We start from the raw sequence: 19,537 nt of genomic DNA on the forward strand, positions 1-19,537 counted from the left end.
GGTTGTGTCTCTGGGGAGGTCTTAATGGGGGTTGTAGTTTTGCGTTTTTTGTCTCGGCAGGGGGTTTGTAGTTTATGGTCCCCTGGAGGGCTTGGAGTGTTGGCGCAACTAGCCTTATGTGTGTGTGTGTTAGCAGGTCTCTATCTGGCTGCTTTTTTTACGGACTGTTTATTAGACCTGAGAGTCTGATTATAGCCAATCTAAGCTGTATTCTGAGTGTAGGTTGGCATGGCTGTAGCCTGCTAGTCTGTCTGTCTGTCTGCTTGCTCTGAGAAGTTCTGTTTCACGGCCTGGTGAGACTCTTGATACCAAAACATCACCATTAGTTAGTTTAGTCATTTAGCAGACGCTCTTATCCAGATCGACTTACAGTAAGTACAGGGACATTCCCCCCGAGGCAAATAAGGTTCAGTGCCTTGCCCAAGGACGCAACGTCATTTGGCACGTCCAACAACCTTTTGATTAATAGCCCGACTCCCTAACCACTCAGCCATCTGACCCCCATTTAAGATTAGTTTGTCAACTGTTCACATCCTACTTTGTGTCTGTGTATGTTGGCACCGTGTGTGTGTGTGTGTGTGTGTGTGTGTGTGTTTGTATGTGTGTTTTTTTTATCACAGCCTGTGGGGTGGCATTGTAATGCCACGACCTGGAGAATCTTAATGGGCAGCTCCAGCCTTCGGCAGTCTCTCTCTGTTGTCTCTGTTGTCTCTGTCTCTCTCTTTCCCTCCCCCACCCCCCTGAAATAACCCTCGGCTCAACTCCAGTAAGCCACCTCAAAGGGTCAGAGGTCAGTGCTGTATCTGTGATGTCACTTTCACTCCCACACGGCAGACTAGCTGTAAAACACACACACCCCTCTATAACTCTCTCTCTCTCTCTCTCTCTCTCTCTCTGTCTCTCTGTCTCTTTGTCTCTCTGTCTCTCTGTCTCTCTCTCTCTGTCTCTCTGTCTCTCTGTCTCTCTTTCTCTTTCTTTCTCTCTCTCTCTCTCTCTCTCTCTCTCTCTCTCTCTCTCTCTCTCTCTCTCTCTGTCTCTCTCTCTCTCTCTCTCTCTCTCTCTCTCTCTCTCTCTCTCTCTCTCTCTCTCTGTCTCTCTCTCTCTCTCTCTCTCTCTCTCTCTCTCTCTCTCTCTCTCTCTGTCTCTCTCCAGTAACAGGGATAGTGATGAGTTGGCCATATGTGGTCATAACTCTTCCTTTGCGCCATGCTTCTGCGTGTAAATCCTTAAACATTGCAGCCTGTCTGTCAGATCAGAGGGATGAAAACGCAGCTCTGGCCCAAAGAGTGTGAAGCCTGAAAAGCAGCGTCTGTTATGACAAAACCTCTGGAGGAGACACGCGCACACCTCTGTTTGTGTTGCGTCATGCTACGCATCCCGGCCCACTCTTCAAAGGACCGGGCTGTGTCGAGTGTGCTGTTATTAGCTACGGGTCATGACAACCAGAGCCCACACACCACACACACACACACACACACACCTGAAACTTACAAGAGCTAGCGCAGAAGATGGGAGGGGGCTGTACAAGAAAGGTAGTGAGAAGGAAATATGCTAGGGTAGTGTACGTATAGTCGAATAGTGGGTGTATTGCATTGTAGTGTGTGCGTGTAGTTGTGTGTATTTTAGTGCGTGTGTGTGTGTGAGGTAGTACAGTGAGAGTGAGGGAGGCCTCCACATTCCTCTGCTGGATCACTGTTGGCTCTGCCTGGTACGAGGGAACTGGAGATTAGCTCAGTCTGACACACACACACACACACATAATAAACACTACACACACTATACACATTATACACGCACACTACTGTACATGTACGCACATACTTACGTACAGCTGAGCTTCAGACACCACACACACACACACACACACACGCACACACACACACACACACACACACACACAGACAGACCACTTACCCTTCACTCAGCCTGCCTAGCCAGTGTGGAAATCTTACTCAACAATAACATGGTGACATACAATACCAGCATTTATCCAGCCCCAAATGATATGGCCAATAATCTCAGCCCCTGTCAACAATGACTAATCCAGACAGGGTGCCTGCAGACACGATAGGCTGACAGGACTGAAGACTAGAGGATTGACGCGTGATTGGCTGATATGACTGAGAATGGATGCATGATTGGCTAACATGACTGAGAACTAATGCAGGATTGGCTAACATGACCGAGGACTGACGTGCGATTGGACAACACAACTGAGGACTGATGCATTCTTGGCCCACCTGACTAAGGACTGATGCGTGATTGGCTGACTGGTTTCAGCACTGACACGATTGGCTGACAGCCAGGGCATTAAAGAGACATTCCGGTGTTTTCTGTCGAGACAGCTCTTTCAAAAGGGGAGGATTCTGGGAGCAACGGATGGAAGAGATGGATGAGAGGGAGAGGCGGGGAGAGAGATACAACTCGAGAGGGGGGGAGAGAGAGAGAGATTGTTTCTCCAGAGGGCAGTGGTACTGTGTGAGCCTGTATGAGGTCATATCTGGGGGGGGGGGGCAGCGACAGCAGCTTGCCCCCCTGGCCTGTATGAGTGAGGATCAATAGCCCTCCTGTCAGAGATGGGTCAGGCAAGCCTAATGGCTAACGTCACACTGACACCACCCAGGGGCAGGGAGAAGGAGAAAGAGGGAGGAGAGGAGAGAGATCTAGGAGGAGAGGGAGGGAGGAAGTGCTGGCTCAGGGGGGGCGAGAGAGGCCAGCTCAGATAGCATGACCGTGGCCATGAGGTGAACGGAGATGGGAGTTATGTCGATGGACATTTGTCGTTTGCTGTAGTTGTTAAGTGTGAGACAGCTAAGTCTGTGTGTGTGTGTGTGTGTGTGTGTGTGTTTGCGTGCACACATTCCACTCATTCCTGGTCCAGAGAGCTGTGGGGGTCAGAGCTGGTGATAGGAGCTGACCACGCCTCACACACACCCCTGGGAACCCTCTCCTTTTCAGTCTGTGCTTTTCACGGTGTGCGCGCGTGTGTGTGTGTGTGTGAGGGAGGGAGGGAGAGGGCTACACCATGACGGGCTGCTTCCTAGTGGCTCGTTGAGTCAGTGGGATTTTAGGGAAGCCGAACGTTTTTCTGCTGTGATGAGTTTGTTGATTAGCTGAGACAAGGCATGATTAGTTGAGACACGGCATGATTAGCTGAGACACGGCATGATTGGTTGAGACACGGCATGATTGGCTGAGACACGGCATGATTAGCTGAGACACGGCATGATTGGCTGAGACACGGCATGATTGGCTGAGACACGGCATGATTGGAGTCATGCGCTCTCCTTCACACGTGCGGGCGTGTACACACCCACACCTCTCTTTTTCTCCTTGTGTTCTCTTTCAAAGCTAGTAGGGGGATGTGTGTGTGTGTGTGTGTGTGTGTGAGGGTTGAGTTAATATTTTCTCAGCCTCTGGAAGACTGGCCCAAGGGGAGTTTGGTGGTTGGGGCCAGACTTTGAGAGATATTTGTGTGTGTGTGAGAGAGAGAGACCCCCGCTTTAACGAGCTGAGGAGGAAATTGAAGTTTCCTCCTCAGGCAATCCTAAGGTCAAGCTGGCTCCCTCTGGACCCCCCCCCCCCCCACACACACACACCTGTCCTCAGTGCTCAGGTGGGCTATCCCCCTGGCTTTGGACCTGACCCCTGGTCACCCTAATATGGCCCACCTCTGCTCATGGCGGCCCCTCTGAGGAAGATTTGGATGTGACAAAAGAGGGAATTTCACCGGTGGACACTCCAGCATGTGTGTCCCCACCCCCTTCTCGTGTGTGTGTGTGTGTGTTACATCGCATGATCAATATGTGTTTTTACTTCTGTACTCTTAAGTGCTATAACCTGTGGGCCCAGACGGCGGTTTGTTACACATAACCATCTGGGAAGTCGTCCATGAGCCTTGTTTGGAAAAGAGCTGGCGGCTCACTCATAAAATGGTGTGTAGAATTGACGTGAAAACTTTGCGTACGAACCAAACAGTGTCAAGCACTCTCCTCTCCAGTTTTCCATTATAAATGACGACTTGCTGGAGATTTAAGCGCACGTGCGCGAGGGTCTAGGCTCACCCAAGTAACACCCATAATTGCCTATAAACGTTCACTGACGCTCCCCAAATTAATATGAATAGGGTTAGTAACACTTTCAGGTGTGGTAATTGCACTGATTGTTATTGTCAATGACGGGGCCATTATCTCATTGACAGTTATGCGCAACGAACATGTGAAAACATAATGTGTAAACCGAATTTGTCCTCACGATAAACCTAATTATTTCTGAGAATACCTTTCATGATGTGCAAGTGTCGAATGCTTATAGATCCAATCAAATATTGGTCCCAATTTAACTGTACAAACATTGAGGGTCCTTTCGCAATGACGGATGTCTCCGTTTGTACGGAACTCATGTTTGTTGTGCGTGCACCCGGGCGCACTCTTCATAAGTAACACGTGTGAGGTTATATTTGGATTTCTTTTTCACAATGTTCTCAACGGGAAGCCTTGTCGCGAGTGTCATCCTCCTGCCATCGGAGTCACAGTTTGCCCCTTTCTCAGAAGTTTTGCGCGTACGCATGGGTCCAAGTGTGCGTGGAGGACGGCACATTCTCACGTGAAGTCAGTTCTTTTTATAAATCCCAAGGTTTGCGCACAAACTGGCGTACGCATTCATGTGTGCGTACGGAACATTGTCGAAACGAGGCCCCAGGGACTTTCCCCCCCAAAATACTTGGCAGGTGATTGGATGAACCATCGGTCAATCACGGGCTGCGTTCAACCACGCTGCCAGTAGCTCCTCATAGGACTGAACCACTATGGTTCGGGCACAGACGTGAGCTCGGTGAGATGAATTCTTGCCTGGTTTGGGAGTTTAGCGGCTCTCGAAAGGTTCCCAGACTGCAGCCCTGACCAGAGAACCTCTCAGCTGTGTAGGGTTTCCTTCCTCTTATAGGGGGCACTCTCAACAGCCCTGTTTGAACCAGGCCCACTTTCAGACCAGGAGTAGGTTATGTTGGAGTACGGAGTATACACACACACACACACACACCTTCCCAGAGTTCCACAGGGCAGCACAGGGACTTGAGAGCTGTCCTGAAGAACGCTGACGCCAGCGGCTAGGGAGTGAGACGCACAGTCGACTTCCCTCTCCCTGACTGATGGAGAGACCCTGAGAGACCTCTCCTCGTCCACTCCTGTCCCCTCTTGTCTCCTCATCCATCCTGTGAGTGTGTGTGCGTGTGCGTGCGTGTGAAAGAGACTGTGTGTGTGTGTGAGAGAGAGAGGGACGGTGTGTGTGATGGATGAGGGAGCAGAGCAGAGGTGGCGGACAAACTTAGTTACAGAACAATCCTCAGGATGGTTAGGGGGAGGGTTAGGAGGGGGGGGGGGTGGGGTGTGATTGGCTGGTGGCATGGAAGGACACAGGTCGACCTCCATCTGTGTTTGTGTGTATTAGAGATGGGGGGGGGGGGTCGTGGGGGTGAAAGAGAGAGAGAGAGGAGAGGACGAGAGAGTCGGAGAGAGAGCTAGGTCGGAGCGTACTACAGGCAGAGATGGCGATCGAGGGCCAGGGAGGGCTAACGTTCTAGAGAGGGACCAGGAGATAATTGACTAGAGTGAGAGAGCAGAGAGACCTGACGTGGAAGAATGAAGTGTGTGTGTGGGGAGTAGGGAAGTGGAACTGTGTGTGTGTGTGTGTGTGAGACAGGAAGTTATTGTGATGAGTGTGAGAGGACTTCTCTCTGTTCTCTCAGCCCTCTCCATGGAACTATGCATGAACCTGTTTATTCTCCTTTTCCACCTTGAGAGGGGCCACATACACACATACTACGGCTGGGCGATATATCGAATATAAGTGATAATATCGCAATCATTTTTGATCGTTACGATGTAAAATGTGAATATCAAAGATTTCTAATTCAAGCATACTTTCCCAAAGAGTGTGCCGAACGTCCAATATTATGTCACGTGTTCGTCTTGTCGTGTATTCCCGCGCAAGAGACACACACACACACTCTGCCTCTAATGCTGCATTAATGATCCTTGACTTTGACCTTCCATAAAGAGTGTGTTGAACGAACCCATGTGAAACTTTCTATGTGAGATGAGTTTTACTAGCTAGCACACTGAGTCATACAAGCAAGCGTGTGTTTGCGGGTGTGTGTGTGTATGAGATTGTGTAGGACTCCAACCATCCAACCTCTGAGTGGATCACTCTGGACAGACAGGAAATAGAGGATAGAAGAACAGGAAATGAGATTTGGGAGCGAAGGGAGGGGCCTCAGTCTGGGGCCACAGAGGAACTGTGTGTGTGTGTGTGTGTGTTTCTCCTGAGTGCAGCCATACTTCCAGGAAGCAGCGTTATTGTCAGCAGTCACCCTCCTCCTCTTCCTCCTCCATCATCATGTATAAAGTATGAACGCTGAACGCCAGCAACAAGCCGCCACACGCCCCCGCTAACCGCACACGCACGCACACGTACACACACACACGCTAGCTCTGCAGGTGTTCAGCCTGTGGGGACTGCCGAGTCCAGCCCAGTGTCTTAAGCACACACACGCTACACACACACACACACACGCTACACGCACACTTCTGTTGCCCCAAGTCCACCCCTTCAGACGGTGTGTTTAGCCTGTCTGCCACCCACATGGGTCAGGCCCCTGGTCAGCTGGCTCCACACATGCTCACGCACACGGTTCTGACCTGGGAGGAGCTCGCTCTCTGCAGCACCTGCAGACCCGAGTGGCATACTGACTACTGTTTGTCTGTATGTGACTGTGGAGATGGGTGCGTGTGTCATGTAGTCTCTAGTGTGTGTGTTGGGCTCGTTTAGTGTTGAGGGTAGTATGTGTTAACTCCTGACTGTCCAACTGTCCCAGAACCGCCAACACAAGACGGTATGTTTTGAGCTAGTCCTGCTTGGGTTTCCACGGAGACTGTTGTCGGGGCGGGGAGGCCTGACCCACATTCCAGCAGTAAATCACAAAACACACACACACACAATTCACACACTTGTATGACCCCTCCCTGCTGCTCTGCTGTATCCTGAAACAGACTGATAACAGTGTGTGCGTGTGTGTGTGTGTGTGTGTCTCTGTGTCTCTGTGAGAGAGAGCGAGAGAGCACAGTTGTAGCCTGTGCATTCTCCACCCCTGGCCCAAAGAGACTAGACCGAAACTAACCCCCCCCCCTCCTCTCTCTCTCTTTTTCTCTCTCTCTCTTTCTCTCTCTCTCTTTTCTCTCTCTCTCTTTCTCTCTCTCTCTCTCTCTCTCTCTCTCTCTCTCTCTCTCTCTCTGTCTCGGAGAGAGAGGGGGAGGGAGGCAACAAGTGTTTTCTGTGAAAGAGAGGCTTTGTTCTTCCCCCTCCTCCCTGTGTGGGGTCAGCTGTAGGCAGGGCAGGACAGCCGGGGGAGGGGGGGGGGGGGTTAAAGGTGTGTGTATGGGGGGGGGCTGGAACACACCCACACACTGATGTGCAGTCAGTCTGATACACACAGCTGGTCACCTCAAAGCCTGGGAACTGGACACTGTGTGTGGGGCTCCTGTCAGAGGGTAGGTGGACTCACTGTGTGTGTTTGTAGTATGTAGTCTCCATTGTCATTGAAGCCATGTATCCTTAGTCAACCCCCTTACTTTGTCTCGTACACACACACAGGAACTAGACCTCTTTTGCTGAGCGTGTCAACGGATAAGACTATTCTGGGCTGCTTTATCACATCTCTCTCCATGGTAGTTAGCGTGGTAGCATTACCGTTCTTGTTCTTGGTGGGGTAATATCAGTGTAGGGCAGTATATATCAGTGTGGGGTAGTATATATAATTGTAGGTCAGTATAAATCAGTGTGGGGTAGTATGTATCAAGTGCTGTGCCAGCGGTATCTAACAAGGAGTCCAGTATTGGATTCCTGTCACGGAGGGACAGGACATCCCGCCTCCCGTCCTCCAATACCCTTCCTTGCCCTCGCCTATACACCCCTCCCCCTTCACCCCTTCTCCCACCCCCCCCCCCCCCCCCCCCCCCCCATCCCCCGCTCGCTCTCTGCTTCCACATCGACCCCTCAAAGTTAACAGATCCCTGAAGCCACTGATTAAAGATGCTGCTGCAGGGGCCTCTCTCTCTTTCTTTGTCCCTCCCTCCCTCCCTCCCTCCCTCCCTCCCTCCCTCCCTCCCTCCCTCCCTCCCTCCCTCCCTCCCTCCCTCCCTCCCTCCCTCCCTCCCTCCCTCCCTCCCTCCCTCCCTCCCTCCCTCCCTCCCTCCCTCCCTCCCTCCTCCCCCCCCCCCCCAGGGCTGAGGGGGCAGTGGTGCGTGAGCGAGCAGCATTCTGTCCTAACGAGCTCCCTGAGAGAGGGATGGAGGGAGAGGAGGCAGAGGAGAGCACCTGGAAAAGAAAGAGTTCAGGCCGTTTAACTGCATGTCGGGCCTCCACAGCATGGAAGGAGGGGGGGAGAAAGAGGGAGGGGTCAAGGCAGGCTATTTTCTCTCTCACCGACCGTTTTTCACACCGTCACAACCCTCTCACTCCTGCTCTTCTCCACCTTCTTCTCCTCCTCCCCATCTCGTCCACCTCCTCGTCCTCCTCCTCGTCCTCCTCCTCCTCCTCCTCCTGAGCCAGACTTGCGGACTTCTAATCTGTCCCTGTACACAAACAGGTCGGCTAATCAGATTAGCTAATCTCTACTCCAGCCCCTCCCCCCCCTGCCGCCCCTAGAGGCTGACCCTGGCCCCCCGCCCCCATGACTCATCTACACACACTTGGAGGAGTCTTATTAAACCAGAGCAGGCCCCGTAGGGACCAACTGTGATTCAAATCGAGTGCACCTTCAGTTGCAGTCCAATGCATTCCAGTGTTTTTGGCTTCTCCAGCGGGAAGCTGATTGGAGTAGCAGCAGGAAGTGTGTTGGGTGACCTGGGCGGAGCTTGAGGTCAGGACCCAGGTCATGTGACATGGGAGATAACGGCACACCCTGGCGGTCTTTCTGCAGGCTGTGTGTGCGCGTGCTTGCTTTGAGACAGATGTTGTCGCACGCACGCACACACACACACACACACACACAGGGCATCCCTCCTGGAGAAGTAGTGTGAGTAGAGTGGGTGGAGCGTGGTGCCTGGGGGTTGGGGGTGTTTTCATCATTAGGGGGCCTGCTGGTGAGAAGCCGGGTGGAGATTAAGGAACGTTCACTAGACCGTTGTCCTGGTCAGCCAGAGATGGAGGGGTGAGAAGGAGAGGGAGGGAGGGAGGGATGGATGGATGGATGGGGAGAGGGAGAGGGAGGAATAGAGGGGTGTGAAGGAGAGAGAGGGGTAGGGAAGGGGGAAAGAGAGGGTGAGAAGGGGGGAGAGGCAGCGGAGGAAAAGGAAGGAGGGGAGCCCCTTACCATCCCTCCTCATCCCTCTGTTCCTCCCTCCCTCCCTCTCTTCCTCTCCTGCAGTCTGGGGCCCAGACACAGGATTAGTTTACCCACCCTCCCTGGGCCGGACTGACGCCACAACACTATGACCCCACCCCCACCCTCCAATCCCCTCCAGTCTGTTCTACTGTGCTCTGCCCTGCTGTGTGCCGGTGTTCGCTGTGTCAGCACACAGCAGCATCTGTTCTGGTATGTTGTGTTACTGCCTGTAACTCAGCCTCTGGCTCAGGGGAACGCGCGCGCGTGTGTGTGTGTGTGTGTGACCGCTCCTGACCTCATCATGTAGTCTGAGTCCCCAGGGCCCTCTACAGTCTCGAAGGCCGAGAGCGTGTGTTTATGCTGAATGTGTGTGTGTGTGTGTGTGTGTGTGTGTGCGCGCAAAGCTGGAAGAACTGGCCCCAGTGTGGTAAACGCCACCGCGTCCTCCAGCCTTCAAAGCTCTCACAGGACACCAGCAAGGCATGCTGGGTAGAGGGGGAAATGAATCGGCTGGCAGGTGGATAAGCCGAGCGACGAAGCATGCCTATGCACAAGTCTAGGATGAGTAGTCCTATCCTTTATTAACGGAGGTCTGCTGAGGTGAAAACGGCCCGTTTTCTCGGGGAGGGTGAGGGAGGGGGAGGGGGGGAGGGAGGAGGGAAAGGTCACTCAGAGTTTGTGATTCATCACACCCTCGGTGCTTCAGTAACTCTGTGTGTGGGCGCGTGTGTGCCCATGCACACATTATCTCGGCTGTGCCTGTTGTTTCCTGTCAGGCTGAGAGGTCGTGGAGCGTTTGGTTTTGTCTCGCTCTGTAGCCGAGTTGCTACCCAGGTCCCCCGCCTCCTGCACTTCCTGTTTCTGTCTCACCTGGGTCACCTGACCCCATCCGCAGCCTATGAGCTCATGTGTTTTGCATGCCAGCACTCCTACCTCACCTCTGTTTCGAGTGCCAACAAACACGACACATTTCTCCTTCCTCCTGGTCTCTCTCCTCTCTGTCCGCGCTCCGGTGACTCAACGGGAACATGACATTCCAAGTGTAGAGATACGCATCATGAACAGCAAAGGCTCCCCGAAAGTCGTTGGTACACACAGAAACGGGCTAAGAACACAGTGGTGTACACACTCCTGTCTCTCCCTGTGTGTGTGTGTGTGTGTTTGTCTTATTGTTCAGGCCAGCTGAATTCTGAGGGCCGAGCAGAGCGATGATGTAACAGCCTGCGTTTCTCCTCTTCATATCACACGGTGGACAGGCCGTCGGCTTTCCTCCAGTGCCACGCTCGGGACACTGACGGACACGTCTAGCCAATCCCCTCTCAGAGGGGCTGGGGTGATTTGTCGCTGTAGTGTGACCCTAGACTTGTTTGATCCCTGACAATCACCTGACGCATGCGCGCGCACACACACACACACACATCTGTCCCGATGCTCGTCAGTGTGTTGCACAGCCAGCCTTCATAGAAAGCATGACTGGAGACACTGATGGGATTAAGGCAGGATAATCCATGCGGTGTCTGCTATAGGCTGCTCTCATGTCACATGAGCCAGATCAACTCGGGTTGAGTTCATTTTATCAGGAGTCATTTTATATGTTGGCACAGCCAATTTGCTGCTAACTACTTTAGTGCTAATGCCATGTTGGCACAGCCACCTAGCTGCTAGGTACTGCAGTGGTAATGCTGTTGGCACAGCCACCTAGCTGCTAGGTACTCCAGTGGTAATGCTGTTGGCACAGCCACCTAGCTGCTAGGTACTCCAGTGGTAATGCTGTTGGCACAGCCACCTAGCTGCTAGGTACTCCAGTGGTAATGCTGTTGGCACAGCCACCTAGCTGCTAGGTACTCCAGTGGTAATGCTGTTGGCACAGCCACCTAGCTGCTAGGTACTCCAGTGGTAATGCTGTTGGCACAGCCACCTAGCTGCTAGGTACTCCAGTGGTAATGCTGTTGGCACAGCCACCTAGCTGCTAGGTACTCCAGTGGTAATGCTGTTGGCACAGCCACCTAGCTGCTAGGTACTCCAGTGGTAATGCTGTTGGCACAGCCACCTAGCTGCTAGGTACTCCAGTGGTAATGCTGTTGGCACAGCCACCTAGCTGCTAGGTACTCCAGTGGTAATGCTGTTGGCACAGCCACCTAGCTGCTAGGTACTCCAGTGGTAATGCTGTTGGCACAGCCACCTAGCTGCTAGGTACTCCAGTGGTAATGCTGTTGGCACAGCCACCTAGCTGCTAGGTACTCCAGTGGTAATGCTGTTGGCACAGCAAACTAGTGGATAGCTACTCTCCTCGTAATGTCGTGTTGGCATTGGCGAGATACAAGCTACTTTTGTTGTGAGTCAATGTTGATATTACCACCAGTAGCTAGAATCTCGTCATGTTTCCTTAGCATGGCTGGCTTACTAGCTGCTAGCTACTTGGTAGGATTGTTGTATTGGCATGGCAAGCTAGCTGCTAGCTACTTGGTAGGATTGTTATATTGGCATGGCAAGCTAGCTGCTAGCTACTTGGTGGTAATGAAATTGATATTGCTAGCTGGCTGCTAGCATCTTGGGGGTAACATTATATGGACATGGCTAGCTGCTAGCTTCTTGGTGGTCATGTTATTGGCATGTAGGGTGACCAGAAGCATGACCCTGAATGGTCATCAAATGAATGGGTTATCTAGGTATGCAGAAGCCTGTTAATGACCATTCATTTGACTCAGGTGTGTTGGAGCAGGGAAACATCCAAAACGTGCAGGACAGGGGGTCCCTGAGGACCAGGGTTGAGAACCACTGGTCTAGTTAGTAGGACCCAGTCAGGATGTCAAAGGTCAGAACATAGAGGATGGGGGGACCTCAGATCAACAGGGATGTGGTCTTGCTGCCCCCTGCTGGCCTGCCCTGGGAAGTACACCCATGCTGGACTAGGAGGGTGTAGTGTCAGCAGGTGTGATTAGAACCTCAATAGTTCTGTCCTTTTCGGTGGCCACTTAGTGATGTTGTATCATGTGAGGTGTTTTCTCCTGGTCATTTGTTTTTTGGAGAGGGAGAAAGAGAGGGCTTGGGGGAGTGTGTGGTGTGTTTGCAGGCACAAACCACTGCCATGAAACACGTGTATGCGTGTGCGCGCATCAGACAATGTGACATCTTGTCCCTGGGGCTAGGTGTGGTCGGAAGCCAGTCCTATTTCATATTGTCCTGGTGTACGGGTGTGTGTGTGTGTGTGCCAAGGCTCTTGTTCCCCAGGTGTAATCGGCCTGTGTTGAAGGACTAAGATGTTAATCTTCCAGCAGTGCTACTCGCGCAGATTTCCTCGCTGCTTTTGTTACTGGAATAAAGGGAAGCAGTGCCTGTCTCCGGGCGCCCGTCTCCTCTTCTCTCTTTCGCTCTCTCGCTCTCTCTCTCTCTCTCTCTCTCTCTCTCTCTCTCTCTCTCTCGCTCTCTCTCTCTTTCGCTCTCTCTCTCTTTCGCTCTCTCTCTCTCTCTCTCGGTCTGCGCGTGTGACTCTGAAACCCTAGCATCTAACCCCAGGCTAGCCAGCTTCCTTGTATTCTCTCTTGTCCCAGAAAAAGTGTTCTTCTCTCTCCCTCCCTCTCTCTCTCTCTGTCCCCCTCTCCTTCTTCATCTCTTATATTAGCTCTCTCCTAGCAGAGAAGTCTCCGGAAGCCTAACTCCTCTCCTCTCTCCTCTCAGGACCTGGAGTTCCATGGCGTTATGAGGTTCTACTTCCAGGACCGCGTGGCGGGGAACTTTGCCACCAAGTGCATCCGCGTGTCGAGCACCGCGACCACACAGGACGTCATCGAGACGCTGGCCGAGAAGTTCCGTCCGGACATGAGGATGCTGTCCTCGCCGAAATACTCCCTCTACGAGGTCCACGTCAGTGGGGGTGAGTGTGTGTGAGTGTGTGTGTGTGTGTGGGGGGGGGGGGGGGAAGGAGGGGTCCTGTCTACACTGGGCATTATTATCTAGTATGATTTAACTAGTATGGGTTAACTAGTCTGGGTTAACTAGTGAGATGGTTAACTAGTGTGGGTTACTTGGTGAGTGGGATAACTAGTCTGGGATAACTAGTCTGGGTTAACTTGTCTGGGTTAACTGGTGAGTGGGATATCTAGTCTAAGGTAACTAGTCTGGGTTAACTAGCCTGGGATAACTAGTCTGGGTTAACTGGTGTGGGTTAACTGGTGAGTGGGATAACTTGTCTGAGGTAACTAGTCTGGGTTATCTAGCCTGGGATAACTAGTCTGGGATAACAAGTCTGGGTTAACTGGTGATTGTGTTTGGCTTAGAAGAGCGTAAGCTGGACCTGGATGAGAAGCCTCTGGTGGTGCAGCTCAACTGGAACAAGGACGACCGAGAGGGCCGCTTCGTCCTAAAGAACGAGAACGACATCATCCCCAAGGTAACGCTCATCCCTCCCACCAGCAGCATCATCCCTGACGCCCCGCCCCCAGCCCCGCTGAGCTCTGCATGGTCTGGGTGGGTCTTCCACCACCTCCTCTCTCTGGTCCCTTCCTCTGTCTTTCTGTCCCCCTCTCTCTCTCTCCCTCATTCTCTCCTCTCTGTCCTCCTCCTCCTTCTCTCTCTCTCTCTGTCTCTCTCTGTCTCTGTTTCTCTCTGTATCTCTCTCTCTCTGTCTCTCTCTGTCTCTCTCTCTGGCCGCCTGTCTCTGACCTCTCTGCCCTCCTCCTCGTCTCCCCTCTCTCTTCCTTCCTCCCTCTCTCCAGAGAGATGGAGAGAGGTTTATGGAGGTCTACTTGACTCCACGTTCCCTCAAAGCCTCTTTCCACTCCCTCATCCAGAAATACCACTCTCCCCCTGGCCCTGGAAAAGTGTGCGTGTGTGCGTGTGTGTGTGTGCGTGTCCTTAACGCATGGCTACACAGCTAACCAATGACAGATAACCACCCCTGCCCAGGGAGCTGTAAAGGGCCCTTGCACTCCCATCCAGTCCGCCAGATAGCCATAACAACCTCGACCCGGCAACGAGCCTCACCCCCCTCGCCTCCCCCCCCCCCTTCCCCCCACAGAAGACGCAGAGCAACGGGCCGGAGAAGGAGGGCGTGATCCAGAACTTCAAGCGCACGCTGTCGAAGAAGGAGAAGAAGAAGGAGAAGAAGAGGGAGAAGGAGGCGTTTGCCCGCATCCCCGACGGAGACGAGCTGGCCCTGGGCCGAGAGGACGGGTAGGACGCACGCCTGGCCTGCACAGAGCTAGTTTATTGGGCCTCGCACGGCACAACTGTTGGGCCAAGGTTAGCCACAGAGCTAGTTTACATCTGCAGTCAGGCAGGAGGATATGAAATGCAACACAGTACAATAAGAACAATATTATTATTATTATTTTATTTTTTATATATAATAAAAAAAACATTTGCACAATTTACAAAACGGCACGTCTCATGATAACAACAACAGTGCATCCTACAAAACCTCCGGTACATGACACATTCTGCGTACCCACTGCTCACTGCGCCACAGGCCCCAAGCACACAGGACCAGGGAGACCCCCCCCCCCCCGTCCCCCCCCCCCGTCAAACACCAGGGGCTCCCTAACGAGCACAACACAAACCAGGAAGTCTCCCGGCCCAGCCCAGCTCTCGTTAGCCCTGGGCCCTTTGTGTCTCCTCCACACACACACACACAGTGGAGTCATCTCGGATTCCACCAGAATCCCAAACACGCTCCGCTACCTAACCCTAGCCCCCCCCCCCCACCCCCCAGGGAGAACTCTCGGCTGGCGGCGGAGGTGTACAAGGACATGCCGGAGACCAGCTTCACCCGGACCATCTCCAACCCAGAGGTGGTGATGAAGAGACGCCGGCAGCAGAAGCTGGAGAAGAGGATCCAGGAGTTCAAGAGCAACGACGGCCGACCGGACTCAGGTGTGTGTCTGTGTGCGTGTTTCTGTCTCTCTATTTGTCAGTGGGCGCGTGTGTCAATGTCTGTGTCCGTGTCGGGGTGGTTGTCTGTATGTGTGTGTTTGTGTTTCTGTGGGTGTGGGTGTGCGTGTGTGTCAGGGTCTGTGTGTCGGTAAGTGTGTGTGTCTAATGCCCATTTAACTTTCCCCACTAGCTCTTATATAACAACACAGCCAGACAGACCCTTAACTGCTTTAGCCTTTTTCTTAGTAAACACCAGGCAAGTGCACACACACACACACACACACACACACACAGCAGACTGGCGCTGGCAGGCCATCATGTTGTTCTGTCTGGTCTCTGAGGGGATGTTCTGTGCCTGGGCAGGGTGGAGCAGTGTCATAACATAGACCCCTCCCCCCCCCCATCCCCTCCAGGTCCAGACATCAACCTCTCTGTGACTGCTACTGCTCTAGCCCGTAGGGAGGGGGGGTGGGGGGGGTCGGTGTGCAGAGAGTTGTCATACCAGGGCACAAACAACAGCCGAGATAATAAAATACAAACAAACTTTACTTATATGAGATGTTTTTTTTTTGTATTTTAGGAAAGCGGCTTTAGCCTCAACAACAGATCCACAAGACTCAATACACATTCACCAGACTGACTAAAACTGGCATCTTGTTGTGGTGGATTACAGGGCGTGTGTGTGTGTGTGCGTGTGTGTGTGTGTACCCAGCTGCGTGAGTGACTGCTACGCCAGCCAGCATTGTCGTCTCAGATGTGGAATATCTCTGCAATGGAAAGACAGCAAAATAGTTCATCCAGAGGGAAGGCATTAAAAGAGATATGTGGGTGTGTCTGTTTAACCCCTGTGTATGTGGTGTGTGTGCAGGGGGAACATTGAGGATCTACGCTGACAGCCTGAAGCCCAACATCCCCTATAAGACCATCCTGCTGTCCACGTCAGACATGGCCGACCTGGCCGTGGTGGAGGCTCTGGAGAAGTACGGCCTGGAGAAGGAGAACCCCAGGGAGTACTGCATCGCCCGGGTACCTACCTCCTGACGGCCATACATGCCCTGCATACACTCCCACCTACCTACCCCCCTACCAGCCTTACCAGCCCTACCTACCCCCCTACCAGCCCTACCTACCCCCCTACCAGCCCTACCTTCCTACCTACCAGCCCTACCTACCCCCCTACCAGCCCTACCTACCCCCCTACCAGCCTTACCAGCCCTACTTACCCCCCTACCAGCCTTACCAGCCCTACCTACCCCCCTACCAGCCCTACCTTCCTACCTACCAGCCCTACCTTCCTACCTACCAGCCCCTACCTACCCCCCTACCAGCCCTACCTTCCTACCTACCAGCCCTTCCTACCCCCCTACCAGCCTTACCAGCCCTACCTACCCCCCTACCAGCCCTACCTACCCCCCTACCAGCCCTACCTTCCTACCTACCAGCCCTACCTTCCTACCTACCAGCCCTACCTACCCCCCTACCAGCCCTACCTTCCTACCTACCAGCCCTTCCTACCCCCCTACCAGCCTTACCAGCCCTACCTACCCCCCTACCAGCCCTACCTACCCCCCTACCAGCCCTACCTTCCTACCTACCAGCCCTACCTTCCTACCTACCAGCCCTACCTACCCCCCTACCAGCCCTACCTTCCTACCTACCAGCCCTTCCTACCCCCCTACCAGCCCCTACCTACCCCCCTACCAGCCCTACCTACCATTTCTACCCCATACACACTCGCACACATCAGAGCTCAAACTGAAACAGGGCCCTTTGCCCCCATGGTGACCAGTCTGTGACAGAGCATCAGGAGAGCGGGGCTGAAAACCATTTAAGCTGATTGAAAGTTTCTGCGGTAACCGGCCTTGCCCCCGGATAAACCCTCCATATATCAGGTTTTATTTCTGTCTCTGTCTCTCTCTTTCTGCTGTCTCTCTCTCTCTGCCTCTCTCTCATCTCTCTCTCTCATCTTTCATGTTTGGCTCAGGCTGCTATGATAGTAATTGAATTGGATTTCTCCAGCAAGCAGATGCAACACGTTTATCTAAGTGTGTGTGTGTGTCAGACATCGCCATACCAACACGGTGTGACCTTCCCTCACGTCCCTCCCTACTGTTTGTCAGCTCCGGCATCAGCCAATCATATTAATGACAGCAGCAGTCGTGGCCAATCACATTAAAAGCCCCTCGGGCAGCTGTCCTCAGCCCACCCTTGCGCCCACGGCATTGTGCACGCACACACGCACACACACACACACACACACACACACAATTATGCATGGGTGTTGGTACAGTACCAGACAATATGAGAGAAGCAGTGGGAACATACGTTTTATACTGTGGAAGGTTTTGTGTGGTTGATAGAAGGTTGTGTTTGATTGATAGAGGGTTGTGTGTGTTTCTGTCCTGCTACAGCAAACAGATGACAAGTCTGGGAAAGAGGTGATCCTGGACGACACAGACTGTCCCCTCCAGATCTTCAGAGACTGGCCCAGCGACAGAGGTGACAACTGCTTCCTGTCACCTGCTGTGCCCATGCAGTGTCACCTAGTTTTCAAGCATTTGCCAATTGAGCACTCCATTTACCTGGATGCCATGCTGCCCCCTGCTGGTCACCCCTGGTCACTACTCCTTGCGTCCGTTGCATCCAGGAAACCTGGTGTTCCAGCTGAAGAGGAGACCTCCAGACCACGCCTCCAGGAAGGGGGGGCGCAAGCCAGAGGACAAGGCCCAGCGAGGGAGGCCCCTGGACGGGCCACTGCACACGTCGCTCCCCCCGGAGAAACTGCCTTATCTGGTGGAGCTCAGCCCAGGTACTCACACACAAACACACATTCATGAGTGGTCAAAAAAGAAGGCCAACCTTCACACGTGCATGCATCCACTTACACCGTGGTTCAGCCATGAGTCAGTTCTCCTCACACACACACACACACACACACACACACACACACACACACACACACACACACACACACATGGTGACTGGCTCTAAGGGTGCAGTAGCCTCCAGCAGTAGAGGGTTTAGAGTGAGACGGGTCAGGTGACTAGCCCGGTCTGTGATCTGTCTCCTCTACCAAGGTGAGTGGCCTGCCCCCCCCAACCCCAGGACCATCCCATCTCCCCCAAACTTTTTAACAGCTGCTTGTTGACTCCCCTGACCCCCCCCCCCCCCCCCCCCGGGCTTGTCCCCCCATACTTCACCTGCTGTCTAACAGAACTGCTCCTGTCTCTGCTCAGACTAACCCTGGTCAGGGTAGAGTTAGGTAGACCACTTCCTGTTAGGCGACAGGAAGTGTATGGAGGTGAATGCTACTTCCGACTGGCGACTCCTAACGGACCTAGCAGCACGATATTCCCTGGGTGCCGCTGTGGACCGGAGACTGTGTGTGTGTGGAGGGGCTGGAGGTGTGTTTGTTTGGGTGGAAGGCGTACCGTTCGAATGGAGGCTTTGGGATAGCGTGTGTTTGTGTTTGAGTCTTCGGGGCGGGGGAATGAAGGGGTGCTGCCTTTTCTCCCTGCTGCATTTTTCACCCTCTGCTATGTGTGTGTGTGTGCGTGTGATCTCTCTCCTGCCTTCCTCTGGCATGGTGTGTGTGTGTGTGTGTGTGTGTGTGTGTCTCTGCGGCTTCTTTTGCATGTCTGCTTACCCACCTAGGGAGAGGGAATCACTATGCCTACTACGCCTATCGGCACCACGAAGGTAAAATCAACTCTTCTTCTCTCTCCTCTCTTCTCCTCTCTCCTCTCTCTCCTCTCTCTCCTCTCTTCTTCTCTCTCCTCTCTTCTTCTCTCTTCTCTCTCCTCTGTTTTTCTCTCCTCTCCAGAACCAGGCTGAGTTGTATCCAGGAGGTGGTCTAGCAGGGTTTATACTACCTTCACAACAGATCCCCTCTCTTAATCAGAAGAGTGAAATGTTAGCTAGCCACAACAAGGACAGGTCTTCATGTTAGCTAACCACAACAAGGACAGGTCTTCCTGTTAGCTAGCCAAAACAAAAACAGGTCTTCCTGTTAGCTAGCCAAAACAAAAACAGGTCTTCCTGTTAGCTAGCCACAACAAGGACAGGTCTTCCTGTTAGCTAGCCACAACAAGGACAGGTCTTCCTGTTAGCTAGCCACAACAAGGACAAGTCTTCCTGTTAGCTAGCCACAACATGGACAGGTCTTCCTGTTAGCTAGCCACAACAAGGACAGGTCTTCCTACTCTGTTAAACTAATATGCTGCTTTGCTTCTACTAAAACACACAGTCACTAATGAGTCTCCTCCAATTCTTAGCCAGACCCCC

General features: G+C 52.9%; 1 protein-coding gene across 10 annotated transcripts in view; it reads left to right on the forward strand.

Annotated features, from left to right (window-relative positions):
* Positions 1-19,537, forward strand: part of afdna (afadin, adherens junction formation factor a) — a 71,471-nt gene that overhangs the window by 13,360 nt on the left and 38,574 nt on the right. For 5 of the 10 annotated variants that reach the window (XM_084699606.1, XM_084699601.1, XM_084699599.1 and 2 more), the window contains 8 exons: positions 13,061-13,256; positions 13,660-13,772; positions 14,400-14,554; positions 15,093-15,253; positions 16,122-16,279; positions 17,665-17,752; positions 17,901-18,062; positions 18,908-18,952. In XM_084699606.1, coding sequence (XP_084555732.1) covers positions 13,061-13,256; positions 13,660-13,772; positions 14,400-14,554; positions 15,093-15,253; positions 16,122-16,279; positions 17,665-17,752; positions 17,901-18,062; positions 18,908-18,952 — 1,078 coding nt within the window. The remainder of the gene's footprint in view (positions 1-13,060; positions 13,257-13,659; positions 13,773-14,399; positions 14,555-15,092; positions 15,254-16,121; positions 16,280-17,664; positions 17,753-17,900; positions 18,063-18,907; positions 18,953-19,537) is intronic. The other 5 variants (XM_084699600.1, XM_084699607.1, XM_084699602.1 and 2 more) reach the window with 3 other exon arrangements.

Source organism: Hypomesus nipponensis, chromosome 6, assembly GCF_054491055.1.
Source record: "Hypomesus nipponensis isolate SF chromosome 6, ASM5449105v1, whole genome shotgun sequence".
NCBI lineage: Eukaryota > Metazoa > Chordata > Actinopteri > Osmeriformes > Osmeridae > Hypomesus > Hypomesus nipponensis.